The 14,391-nt window shown below is 36.1% G+C and overlaps 1 protein-coding gene across 1 annotated transcript in view; it reads left to right on the top strand.

Moving 5' to 3' along the window:
- The window catches only part of Mllt3 (MLLT3 super elongation complex subunit), a 261,484-nt gene that overhangs the window by 145,448 nt on the left and 101,645 nt on the right, over positions 1–14,391 (top strand). Inside the window, exon 3 of the mRNA XM_026397584.2 lies at positions 8,327–8,409. Within this exon, the coding sequence (XP_026253369.1) occupies positions 8,327–8,409 (83 nt within the window). The remainder of the gene's footprint in view (positions 1–8,326; positions 8,410–14,391) is intronic.

The raw sequence follows: 14,391 nt of genomic DNA, 5'->3' as shown, positions 1-14,391 counted from the left end.
TTTTTTAAATTGGAAATGAGTTTTCATTTAATATTATCTGACTGTTTTATAATACCTTGCCATTTCTATCACCTGAATACAGTTGTTCTCTGCATTTGTAAGAGGATACTTAAAGGGTCAGAATCACAAAAGGGATTGCATTGCTGTGGGGGAGAATATGGGCTTAGTACATTTAAAAGTGACTGTGTTAATCAGCTTAGTGATGCCATGACCAAAATACCAGAAAAACTTAGAGGAGGAAAAGTTCCCTTTGCTCACAATTTCAGGCGTCTCAGTCAGTGCATGGTTCCTGATGCTGTTGCTGTGGGTCCAAGGTGAGGCAGCACCTCATGGCAGAAGGGCATTGCAGAGGAGAGCTGTTCACTTTGTCGTCTCCAGGGAGCAGACAGAGAGAGGTAGAGTGGGAGGAACCAGGCAGACAGATGAAATCCCAACAGGCATGCCCCCCAGTAACCTACTTCCTCCAGCCATCTCTCACCCGATTATAGTTACCACCCAGTAATGCTTCAAATTATCAATCCTCCAAATGGATTCATCCACTGATTAGATTATAGCGCTCAGAGTCTAACAATGTCACCTTTTGTGTATTAGCACAGAAGCTTTCAGGTAACACCTTATTTTCAAATGTCTACATCGACTCTTCAGTTGGAAAATAACCTTTTCATATGAACATATATGTTTGAGAAAATTGGAACTTCTCCACTCCAGTATTTTGAATGTCATCCCTCTTGTAAAGTTTTCCTTTTGCTCTGGCACCATGTAAACTTTTTCTCACAGCAGTATTTCTTTAGCTTTCACTTGTGATCTTTCCTTTTCTTAAATTATACTTTAAAAAATGCTGCTTTTTTGGTGGTTATTCCTTGGTTCAGATGCTTCCTTCTGTGTGTGTTTAGGAACTCTGAAATTTCAAGGGGCAGATTTAAAAAGAAGAAGAAGAAGAAGGCTGTCATTTAAAATCAGGTTATACAAATTCCCAAGAATTATATCTCCTAAGAAAATTTTTCTAATGAGGAATCATTACTTTCTTGGGAGATCCTAGCATTGGGAAATTTTAAGTTATGGGAAATGAGGTTATGAAATGATAAAGCCAAGTCCGTGTGGGGGTTAAATGGCAAATTCAGAGTGGAAGAGAGGTGCAATTGGGAAATATGTAGGTAGGAGCAACTGCCCTCATCTCAATTGGAAAGGAAAAGCCGGGGAGGGGACTAAGTCAGGGTAGAAGCTTTGGGTGAGGTCAGGCTTTTCTTGGATTGTTTATATGTCTTCCTCTGTAAACGACATAAATATTATTGTTTCTTTTCTGCCAGGTCAACCTGTTCCTCCCCCCTTCTTCCAAGGTCTCAGTTTAAATGTCACCTTCTCGCAGAAGGACTATGATTCTAAACTCCATTCTCCTGGCCTACCAGCCTGTTTTATTTTTACCATAGCACTTATTAGTCAATGCTGTTTTATTTTCTTGTAGCCCTAATTACTCAGATGCTTTTGAAACTAAAGATATTGAATTGTTGGCCCTCTAAATAAAAAGTAATACTAATGTTAGCTGTAGTTGGGCCAAGCATAACACAGGGAAATCTGGGTAAGGCAATGCCAGAGGACTGTCCCAAGGGTTTTAACTTTTTTTTTTTTAAACAGAAATCATAAGGTGGTTCTTTTAGGACATTGAACTCTTCAATGGCCTTTTATATATTTCATAATAGAATAAAAAACCTCTGAGAATATTTGTATTTCAAAGGATCATTTTTCAGATGTAGTGGTGCACACTGAAATGAAGGTGTTCCTGCCAGTATAGGGAGTTCTTCATTACCTCCCTAGAAGATCACTTTCCATGTAGCAAATGTAGCTTTTCCAGAGGACCTTCTGAAATAGGACTGTTTTGCCTAAGATTTAACTTTTAAAAAATGGTAATCTCCTTGGGATAGAAAGGTCAAGATTTTTTTGTCTGAAAAACTCTCCATAAAATAATTAGGTCTGTCTCTAGGTTGAACTTCCTCTGAAGATGTAGTCTTGCTATTTCCCATCAAATTAGCCTGGAAATGTATTTCCACTGGGCTAATCATTTGAAGCAGTTCCATATACTAAGTATATAGGGAACTTGGGGCAAGTTGCTAGGAGAATGCCAATCAGTTTTAGTGAAAGATGGAAACTTAAAAGAATTATTTAAATTCCCTAACAATTCATATTGTTATCTAGTCTTGGTCAGTTTCTGTGTTTTACTGGCTCATTTGTTGCAAAATCCTTCAAGAAATTATTATGAAAGTCGTCCTGTTTTAATATTATAATCCTAGTCCTGCAAGAGGAAGCATATTGATTTTAACTCAGCTGCATCAATAATCCTTATTTTATTTGTGCAGTCCATTTTCCCCACCTGTACCTGCATTTATGAATATATGTGACAAAAGATGCTCTATATAGCTATATGCTTTATTTGTATTATCTTTCTTAATTCCTGTGCTCATACTTTCTGCTTCCCACTAGGCTTTGTATACTCAACTGCCAGGTTGTAACATATCTTTTTTTGGAGCTTAGGTTAAAGTTATGTTTCAGTAATTCAATTCAACTTCATGAGTGGTGCACTTGGTTCTGGGATGAAAGGAGTCCCAAGACAAAGCCTAACCCTTGGAAGCTCAGAATTAAGTAGGGTCAAGGGGGCCTCCATGGTATCAGGTACAGTAGAACTAGTTAATTTGATACAATGAGAGAGAGAGAGAGAAAAATTGAATCCAGAAAAGATAAACTACCATTTTTGTTTTGCAGTATTGGCAGAAAGCTCTCCAAAGAAGATGTTGTTTGGGTTGGGTCTTTGTGTGACTCTGGAAGAGATAGACTAGGGATGCACAGCTACTCCACTAGCTGACTGTATCTAGTTTGTATCATTAAAATTTTATGAAAGTTATAGAGTTAGCTTGTTTTGATACAGTTATTTATTGCATAGGAAACAATTTAGGATTTCAGAAGTATGTTTGCCTTTTAAAAGTCAACAAGGTAATAAGCTCAACATAATTCAAAATTTGTTTTATCTTGAATCCTTTTTCAGGAAAACGAAGGTAGTAATAAAACACAAAGGGGGAAAAACAATTTTTGTTGTTTTTCAGAAATGGGCTGAACAGAAGCAATTGTAAATCTCTGTGTGTGTTTGTGTGCATGCATGCCCGCGTGTGCGTGCGCGCACACACACACACACACACACACACACACTTATAAAAATAAAAATAAAACCCAACTGTTGATTTTTGTTCTTTCCAAAATGTCATGAGTGTAAAGGCTGAGGCCATGTTTAGTGGCAGTGCGGTGAGCAACCCCCTGCTGCTCAGACTTCTAGACGCTGGCCCTAGACTTGCAGACGCTGGCACAGCACTGTTTGGGACAGTGAGATGGGCTGTGCAGGACCCTGTTTTCCCTATTCCTGGGGGCTCTGATGTGGTGGAACTGAATCGGGAAGGGAAGGAGTCCAAAAATGCTCAAGCTGGAAGGGACAATTGGCACAAAGCAGTGGTAATAACCAGTCTATATATAGAGAGAGTTTGGTGTGTTTCCTTCCTGAAGGGCTGCATGCAGTAAATAAAGTAAACCAATAATTATCAATGGGCCAGTGAGCCATGTCTTTACAAAAGTATTCAGATGGGCATAAATCACAGTGGCTTAGCAAATAGAAGTAAGGGATGCTCCAGAGAAGAATCTACCAACTGTTTACCTGAGAATTAGGGGAAAAACTTGTTGCCTAATGATCTTGCTTAAGCTTAAACAGAGGTCTTACAGATCTGGTAGAAGGTTTTTAGTTTAAATTGTCTTTTATTTATTTGGTACCCCAAATCCACCCTATTAATTAATTAAATTTATTTTTTTGCATATAAAATTTATTGTATCAGTACAAATTAATTTATTAATCTAAGGAGCATTTATTTTTTGGTACCAAGCATAGCTCTGTATCAAATATTTTTCTCCTAGAGGAGAACATTAAAAATACCAGTAAATAATGCTTATTTATTAATAAGTAAGAGTCTGACTTATTTTGGGTTAACCAAATTCTGACCTTTTTTTCTTATGTTTTTTTTTTTAAATGTCAATACTAAATTGTTAATGGTCAGTGTATGTGGTTAGCATTATGCCACATATATTTTTTGATCTATATTGTGTTTACTATTTTGAAAAGCTGTTTTAGGGAAGTAAAGTCCAATTATTTATTTTTTTGCAAAAATAAATGAATTTTGGATATTATGTCCTGATAGATCACTGGTGCACATGATTACTTGGCAGAGAGTTTCAGAAATGTGGCCCAGTTAGAGCCTTGGAGTACATGCGTGGTGAAGTATGGATGAAGAGCAGAGGGGAGCTGTTACTTATGGCTCCAGAATGTCAGATTCTGAATAGCCTTAGGGGTCTTCCAACCCAAATGGTTAACTCAGTTGCCTAAAACATAGTACTGTGCAAGTTTTATAACTAGTTCCGCTTTGGGTATTAAGTTGTCAAGAGACAACTCCTCTGTGGCAACTCTGTATTACTTGTACCAATGTTTTCGAATTTGTGTTGATTACAGGGAGTTTTCAGAAGAGTTTGGTGGATATTAGTTCATCACTGCTATTGGGAAGGCAGTGTCAGTGGCAATGGCAAATCAATGGAGGGGAACATGAATCTTTAAAAAAAAAAAAACTCAACAAACACTTGAATACCTATTATTTGACTCAGTTTCAGTGCCAGGAATCACAGATGTGAAAGATGATATAGTTGCTTCCTCATGGGGCTCAGAGTCTGTTGGAGGAGACTAGGAGGTAAACGAGGTTATCTGCCTACCTGTTAAGTGCAACTGGAGAAGGTTGGAAGAGGAACAAGGGAGATGTTCAGAAAGACCTAATATCTGACTGGATTTTGTCAGAGAAATAAAAGCAGCCAGTGATTTCTGTGGAATCAATAGGCATAGGTTTAAGAATCAATAGTAATCCTCCCATTTTATGTCCCTTGAAAATTTAGGAGTCTTTCTGTATGTGAGTATCCCTTTAGTAACTCTGGATTTGGCCATTTATTACATGGATATTAAGGACAGTCTGATTTTTTTGAATGCATTTTTTATTTGTTCTAATTGTGATTATTTTATTTTGGTACTGGATTGAACCCAGGGGCTCTTTACTACTGAGCCATATCCCCATCCCTTTTTACTTTTCATTTTGAGACAGGATCTTACTAAGTTGTAAGGCTGGCCTCGAACTTGTGATCCTCCCACCTTAGCTACAGCATCAGGTGAGGATTATCTGATTCTTGAGCAGTCAAGATTTAGAATATCAAAATTGAGGGGTTTGGTATGTTTAGTTCTCATAAATTTAACACATGGCTAGTGATCACAGAAAATGGATTCTCAATGAAGAAAGAAAAGAGTTGCTGTGTGAAAGAAGGTGGCCCTTCCCAAATACAACTGTGTTTAAAAATGAGTGCTTTATGTCCAAAGCAATGGGTAAAACATCATTTAGTTCCTAACTCCCCCCACACACCTTTTTTTTGAAAGAACTAGCTCAGCAGATCATATTGATTCTGATTATAAGATATCCAAATAAATAAATTCCCGATTTGACTTTCTTCAGATTAGACCAGTAAATTTATGTGAACATTGTTACTGGTTTTCTGACATGTTTATTGTGTATAAAGTTTTACTGTTTGTTTCTTATTAAGAACGCAGGGTGCTTTACATACATTGTTCATTGTTATTGATGAAAACATTGTACTTAAAAATAATTGAGGTATGAGTTGGTAAACATTTTTCTTATAAAACCAGACCTCTATAGAGTATTAATACATAGCAGATCATTTCCTTTAGGGGGTGGAAAAAATCCAAGACCTTCAACTCTAAGATGTGCTCACTAACAGCTGTTTCCTATAATAGGAGCAATTTGCATGCAGAACAGAGAAAATGAATTATACAAAAGGGTGTATAGAGGAATAGCTGTAACTTCTTTGGCATGTGCAGCAGCCCACAAAATAAACTTCCTTCAGATGACATTGGCATGATTAATCCCAAGCAACCTGGACACTAAAACTGCTGTTCTCTGTAGCCTGGAAGTGCCATGGGTGTAACTCTAGCCACTCAGTTGGCGTGGGGTGGGGCTGCTCTGTGCATTTAGTGGGCATCTCCCCCCCCCCCAGTGCTTAGGGAATTTGAATATTCATGACAACTTGGCAGGTGGTCAGTGGATATAAGACTGACAGTTACTCCAATAGGTTATTAGATCAACCTATAAGGTTAAAGCAGAATGGCTTCTTCCTGAATTACTTCTGATATCAGTTAGGGGAAAATTTTCTAAGGTTGGCCAGACATCAAAATCTTGCCTTCCGTGCACCTCTTGTAACCAGATGGATACTTGGAGCATGTCTAAACCATTTTCATTGTACATTATCAACATCCCTTTTTGTAATAAAAATACCACGTTTGTAGTACTCTCCATAGAGTCTCCTTGCGTATTCTACCCAGGCTTGCCGGTGGTGGATGGTGTTATCTCCCTGTTAAAGGGAAAGGCATTGGAAGCTGTCTAGAGGGCCAGAGACTGAGTATTCTTATCTAAATCCAGTTCCTCTACTTGCTTTCTCCTTTAGATTTTCAAGGTTTCATGGTGACTGCATGTTTTAGGGATAGATTTCCTCTCTCACATGAGTCACTGATTGAGAAGTTCACTGTGCCAGGCTCTGTGCTATGTCTTTTATGCATATCACAAAGTCCCGTTGGGCTGCTAGACAAAGTATCATAGATTGGGTGGCTTATAAACAACAGAAACTGATTTCTCACAGTCGTGGTGACTGGAAGTCTGAGATCAGGGTGCCACCATTGTTGGGTTCTAGCGAGGATCCTCCTCAGGGCTACACACTCCTGTGTTTTTCCTTCTCATGTAGTGGAAGAGGCCTGAGAGCTCTTTGGGGTCTCTTTTTAAGGGGACTAAACCCTTTCAAAAGGGCTCTACCCTAATTACCTTATCACCTCCCATAGGCCCCATCTCCAATATTGTTTCCATCAAAGGTTAAGGGGTCAACATATGAATTTTGAGAGGACACGAACATCCACTTTATAACTGCCACATGCCAGTCTGCTTAATCTAAATATTGTCAGGAAGAGGAAACTTTGCAGAGGTAGCTTGGAGTTTGAGGTGGATCACAGATTGGCAGTCAGAGCTCTTGGCATACTATCTTCCTGAGATAAACATTTTTTTTCTGTCCTTGAGGGAGGGAATGGAAGTTAGCAGGTGAGAGTCTTGACTATATGGTCATAAGAAGCTCTGCTGAGTGATTCAGTTAATGCTCTGGTGGAGGGGGGTGAGGTAAAAGGAGAAGGGATGGTAGTACTAGAAGGTCCTTATGAAGAAATTGGGATTTGAATTGCACAAAGAATACTGAGTATTTCAAGGTGTAGTGGAAGGAACAGCAGGGGTACTGGGAACAGGTGGGAGGTGACAAAGAGAAGCCTGGGAAGGTAAGCTGGGGCAGCTGCAGAGGACTTGACATACCAGAGTCTATGGCCTTGTTTTTTAGTTTTACTGAATAAATATATGGTTTTTACTTTGTGAAACTACAAAACTGTAGTCTTAACCTGGATAATTAAAACTGGCTTCTGATTGATTTTGGTTGAATGAAAATTTTAGTGGGATGAAATCTTAGCTTCCTAGGATCTCTCTCATTCCCCAAGAGCTTACCTAATAGTTTTGCTTCCTTCTAACTCCATAAGAAATGCAGATGCCTTATTGTTTGTTATATATTCTTGTGACGTGATTAGATTTTAAGTGTTTGTATGTTTACCAGTATTTCAATACTTTCCTTTTTTGGAGGGTGCGGGTAATGAATTTTAATGGGCATCAATAAAGATGATGGACTGTGGGTTGGCAATTTCTTAAGGAAGGAGGCTGGCATAGACATCAGGGCATCTCAAACAAGTGAGCAGTTTAGGTAGAGAGTGATTTGTATCTAAGCCCAGATATAGGACTTTTGTTAGGAAATTTGTCATTATTTTCAAGCTTTGAGCCATACGAGCTATCTTTAATTTACCTAAGGCTTTAGAGCAGGTGATAACAACTGAAGTCCACTCATTAATGATCATAGTTGCTTGATGAGCTATGCTCCACCAAGATCTCAATAAATCACTTACATGTTTGCTCAAGATAGGAAAAATTATTGTTGCAGATGCTAGAGAAGAAATAAAGACTACAAAAGACAGTCAACCATGGGACTGATAAGGAGTTGTGAAAACTGGGGATGATCTAGATATAGAATGGGATTTCTTTCTTTTTATTTTTTTTGAAAGAAGATTGTCTTTTGTCTATTATTCTCATCTTTCCTATTCTCTTTTTTAATGTTGCAGTGTGCAAAGATCCACCTTACAAAGTAGAAGAATCTGGGTATGCTGGTTTCATTTTGCCAATTGAGGTTTATTTTAAAAACAAGGTATGTAATCTTTACCCATTAATCTCTCAGAAGATCCTCCTTTCACCAAATGTTTAAAATGATGTTGACTTGTAAACACTTCTATGACTTGATGATTTTAAAATAAATTAAACTTGTCTTCCTAGAATTTTGGCTATCATTACTCTTAAGCATGGTAGAGGTAACTATGAAAAGATAATTTCAGTGATATGAAGTAAAATTATATGAAATTCATCAAGTATTCCTTTTTAATAGAAGAGTGATTACCATGTTGCACAAGATTGATATGTTTTGGTAAAATAGGAAAGAGGAATTATGGTTTTTCAGTGAAATGCTCCTTTTCTCATTTCATACTTCTAGAATTTTTGAGGCTTACAAAGAATAATCTCAAGTTATCTTTAGGTGATACCTACACACATATACAGTAATTTCAACTAGAGACATAATGAATTCTACTGGAATTGAAAGTTTTCAACAGTACCTATGTGACAGAGTATACTGACTATATAATATTGAATAAATTGTCCAGCTTCTCTAGGGCTACTTTTCTCATTTATAAAATGGGGAGTTAAGACTGTTTACCTCATAAGGTGGCTATAAGGATTACATAAAACGATGACTCTAAAATTTTTAAAGTATTTAGAACAATGCCTCCTGTATAACTAAATACCTAATAAATTCTATTATTTTTAATCATACTGTTCATTATTTTTCTTCCAAAGGTATTATAGTTTTTACATGCCCTGAAGTGAGAAAATTCACTTGAAAAAAAAAAAAAGGAATTAAGCAAATACAGTTTCATCTTATTCAAGCCAGTGCTCCATAAAATGTGGTTCTTGGGATGGCATTGGCATTATTACCCAAGAGCAAGTCAGAAAAGAGATTCTCAGAATCTACCCAGATCCAGAGCATCAGAACCTCTGGTGTGCAACCTACAGACATGCATATTTAGCAGTCCTTTGAATGATTCTGATGCTCAGTAAAAGATGAGAATCAAAGATAAGCCACTCTGTGCAGTACCTGCCTCTGGAACAGTGTCCCACTGGCTTTTTATATGCAAGGCTCACTTTGAAATTAGTGAAGATTGCTTTCTGCTGAAGAGATAATTACTTTTAATTAAGTTATATTAACACTGTCCTAAGAATGACAAGATGGATTTTATTTTTCATACCCTATCTCTTTATGTACCACATTTCTGTGGCACTATATTTCTGTAAACCTTCTACCCAATTAGTTGGGGTTTCTTTATTATTGGTATTCTTGTGACGTATTAGACAGTAACGTTTCTCCACAGTTCAGCGTTCAAGTGCTTACTTGACAGTATGCTGATATGTATGTTATTTTGTTTAAGATTTGTAAAAATGACTTTAAAAACTTTTTAGAAGTAAGTACCACTAACCCTACTTTACAGGGAAGGAAACCAAGTCATGGAGAATTTGAGTAGCCAATCCAAGATCTCACATAGTTACAGTGTTAAAATCAGATTTTTGATCTAGATCTTTCTCTCTATTGGCTCTACTAAACATTTCTGCCTCAAAAATAATGTTTGCTAGAATAATTACCATCTTTCAAAGTGGTTACAACACTGAGTTGTTCATATATCTCTCATCAAATAAGAATTTGTTGAAATACATTGATATTTGCATTTATATTAATACACTGATCTATTTTTTTTCTTCTTCTCATTTCAAACTGAATTTCCCTTAAACTTTTGGCTTTCTATTTTTTCTTGTTAAAAAAAAACCTATGATATAATTTACTTACCATAAAACTCACCCTTTTAAAGTTCACCGCATGGTGGTTTTTGGTATATTCACAGAGTTGTGCAACCATCACCACTAATTTCAGAACATTTTTATCACCCCATAAAGAAACACTGTACCCATTAACATTCATTTCTCATTCTGTCTTCCAGTCCCTGGTATCCATTAATCTGTTTCTTTTCTTTATAGGCTTTCCTCTTCTGGAAATTTTATATAAATGGAACTATAAATATGTGGCCTTTTGTGTCTGGTTTCTTTCACTTAAATATGTTGTCAGGGTTTATCCATGTTGTAGGATATATCAGTACTTATTTGTTCTTAAAACTGAATAATATTCCATTGTATAAATATGTTTTTTCATTTGTAAGTTTGGCTGTTGGACTTGTTTCTACTTTTTGATGATTATGAGTAATGCTGATAATGAATATTCATTTACAAGTTTTTGTGTGGACATATGTTTTCAAATCTCCTGAGTATATACCTACATAGAACTGTTTGGCCATATGGTAATTCTGTGTTTAACTTTTTGAGGGATTGTTAAACTGTTTTCCAAAGTGACTGTCCCATTTTTCATTCCTATTAGCAATGTATGAAGGTTCTAATTTCTCCAACACTTGTTAACTTTCCATGTTTCCTTTTGACTATGGTCATCTTAATGTGTGTAAAGTGGTATCTCCTTTTAGCTTTGTGTTTTTTTGATGACTTAAGATGTTGAACATCTTCATATACTTATTGTCTGTTTGCTTATATTCGTTAGAGAAATGAATACTCTAATCTTTTTCCCATTTTACAGTGTATTTTTAATTTAAGTGGTTTTATTTATGAGAAGAAATTCAGAGCCTTTTTCTTAGCCCTACCTTTTAAAAATATTTTGGAAGTTTGATGAAGATCATATGATGCTTTTCTTTCTTCTTGTTACATTATATCCAGTGTTTCAATTTCATCTAGGGATTGGGTTATACTTTAGGAAGAATCTAGCCCTCTAAGCCCAAAAGTCTTGACTTCAAGAAATCAGAGGATAAGCAACTAGGATCTCTTGAGGTGGACTGACTGCATGGTTATGAATAAACCTCTCTTTCATCATCTGAGGTTGACATTTTTCCAGCTTCAGTTTGAAAACAGTAGTGTAGTGACATCTCTTACTTTTTTTGTTTATAGCTTTTCTGGTCATTTTTATAAAATCTATTTTTTTAATTGCCCACCTTTTTACTGTATATAAATATCTGGAACCTTTCCATACACTAGAATTAAAAAAAAAAATCAATGAAGAATGAAGAGGCACCACGTATTATTCCTTAACCTCCCACTGTCTACGTCAAACTCATGGAGCAGAATAAAAAGCAAATTATAATGAAGACACTGACAGCACTTGTACCCATGACTTAGACACATTTACTTTATGAGAGATGTTGGTTTCTTAAAATATGAAAGAAGAAAGAGGCACATGAGATAGAAGCAGTTCTTCCTTTGTTGTAGACATTTAGACTGAATGCCATTAAGAGCATTTCTTTGTTTAGTATTTAAATTTGTTTATTTTCTGGTTTTAGGTTTTCCTTAAGATTTCATAGTTAATAATTATTGCTATTTTCACATGAGCATAATGAGACATACACATTTTTCAGTGTTTATAATTTAAAAATGTTAGGATCTTCTTAGTGGGCCATATGTAGATATTTGGATTAATAAATGGGACTTAATAACACGTAATATCATACAGTACTTAAGTCTCAGAATATGGTGATAATCTGAGTTGTAGAGGTAAATACATAAAAATGTGTGGATACATATACATACATATATAATACATATATATATGTGGTTGTGATAGCATTGATGTATGTTTTTTAAAATCAATGAGATGAGTAAATGGTATTTTGGAAATGCACATATGTGATATAAGAGCATGTGTCAGAATAACAGTAGAGGAATTTAAAGGCATTGGTTACTGGGGGAGGAAAAGGAGAAGCTTTTATCTACACAATTTTTTTTTTTTTTTTTTTTTAAAGAAAGCGTTAGCCTGGCATGGTGAAACATGCCTGTAATCCCAATGACCCAGGTGACTGAGACAGGAAGTTTGCAAGTTCAAGGCCAGCCTCAGCAATTTAGCAAGACCCTATCTCAAAATTAAGAAAAAAAAAAAAAAAGGACTGGTAGCTCAGAATACCCCTGGGTTCAGTCCTCAGTACCAACAACAACAGCAAAACAAAACAACAACAACAACAACAAATTTAAGAAGGAAGTAAAGCCAATTTAGTGAAAGAGTTTTTTTAATCTCAGTGGTGAGTACTTGGATGTAGTATTTTAAGTACTTTTTATATGTTACTGATTTTTTAAAATATATATTTTTACTGTAATTTGACATAACACCTTTATTTTATTTTTTTTTTATGTGATGCTGAGGATCGAACCCAGTGCCTCACACGTGCTAGGCGAGTGGAGTGCTCTACCACTGAGCCACAACCCCAGCCCTTGTTACTGACTGATTAAAAAAAAATCAAAAAGAAATTCTTATTTTGCCACCCCTTTTAATTTATCTTAAGCCTCTTAGAAGCAAGCTTTTTTTTTTTCTCCTGTATTTCAGAAAATACAGAATATTGTATTTTTTTTCTGTATTGGATCTTTGAGCTGGGTGTGTTTTTTAATAATTTTATTGTGGTAAAAATACAACATCATCTCTGAGCAGATTTTAAGTGTGCCTTGCTGTTGATTGAAGGTACAGTGTCATGCACCAGACCTTTCATGCTCATTCACATTATTTAATTGAAACTTCATGCTTGTTGATTAATAACTCCTATTTCCACTTTCACACAGCTCTGCCAACTAGTCTTCCAGTCTTACATTTTATGAATTTGGTGACTATTTTAGATACCTTATATAAGTGGAATCATGCAACATTTGTCTCTGGTGTCTGTTTTATTTCACTTAACATGATGTCCTCAAGGTCCAAGTGGATATATTTCTTGTTTCTCTTCCTACTGAAATGATTCAGTGGTAAAAATTTAGTAGGTCTAGACTCTAGTTCCAGAATGTTTATTTTATTTCTCTTGAGCATTTATCATTTTCTTTATTATAGAAGTTTGTCCTACTCTTTCCTGAAGAGTGAGCATCCATTACAGTAATGGTTTACTAAAAAGTATTTAGAATTTTCCTAGGAGATAGGAAGCAGCCCAGCGTGTTCCCCATGATGCTGGGAGAGCCCCCACGGCTGCAAGTTGTGTCTGCCAGCCTGCCCTGCCTCCCTACCTCAGTTTTGTGCTTGTCCTCATCTTTGATCATTTATTTGAGCTGTGGAGACGAGAACAGGTTGAGTGTCATTCCTTCTCTTGAGTTTAGTGTGTTTAGTCTGTCTTATTTTGTATTTGTGCTAAACAAAATCAGCCTGAGAGTCACGTTTCAGAAACTAAGAACTAACGGGCACCCTGGAACATAATTCACCCTGGCACTTTAGGTTTGAAAGGCTCCTATGCTTCTCTCTTTTAGTCTGTTTTCAGAAAAAGCACGTGACTAAATATCAAGGACTGAAACTCCTGCATCATGAGAGGGGTAATGTGATGCCAAAACCAGATTTCCACCTGTAGGAGATGCATTCGTTTTATATAGAGAACAAATACATGTTTCTTATTTGAACTTTGAAGAAGAATCTTTGCTGAGGATAATATTGATATAATATATAGACATTTGTCCTCTAAAAGAAGATGCCCCATTGGCCAAAACACAAGTTTATAGGTACTTTTTCCTTACTCAAAAACAAACTTTAAAATTATACTGGGATTCATAGCGAGTCACTTTCTACAGTCCTGACTCTTAGTTTTATTGAAAAGCAATGGCTTTTTTTGTTTATTTGTTTTATTTTTTTTAAATTTTTTAAATTTTTTTTATTATTTATTTTTCAGTTTTCGGGGGACACAACATCTTTGTTGGTATGTGGTGCTGAGGATCGAACCCGGGCCGCACGCATGCCAGGCGAGCGCGCTACCGCTTGAGCCACATCCCCAGCCCCTGTTTATTTGTTTTAAACTGTTGAAAGCTATAACCTAAAGTTGTTATTACCTCATTCTTTTTCTGCTGTTACTTAGTTATATTCATTATTTTTATTTTTAAAAAAGCATACAGGAGTATGTGTTCATCTAGTAAAAGTATATAGAATGAAATTTAGGAGTTTTATTTCCTTGATTCCATTTCAAGATTGTTAAATGTTTAGTATAGCTTTTCTGGATTTCCCCTATGCATTTGCAGATTT

This window comes from Urocitellus parryii, chromosome 4 (genome assembly GCF_045843805.1).
Source record: "Urocitellus parryii isolate mUroPar1 chromosome 4, mUroPar1.hap1, whole genome shotgun sequence".
Lineage (NCBI taxonomy): Eukaryota > Metazoa > Chordata > Mammalia > Rodentia > Sciuridae > Urocitellus > Urocitellus parryii.
This window is presented reverse-complemented; position numbering and strand designations above follow the sequence as displayed.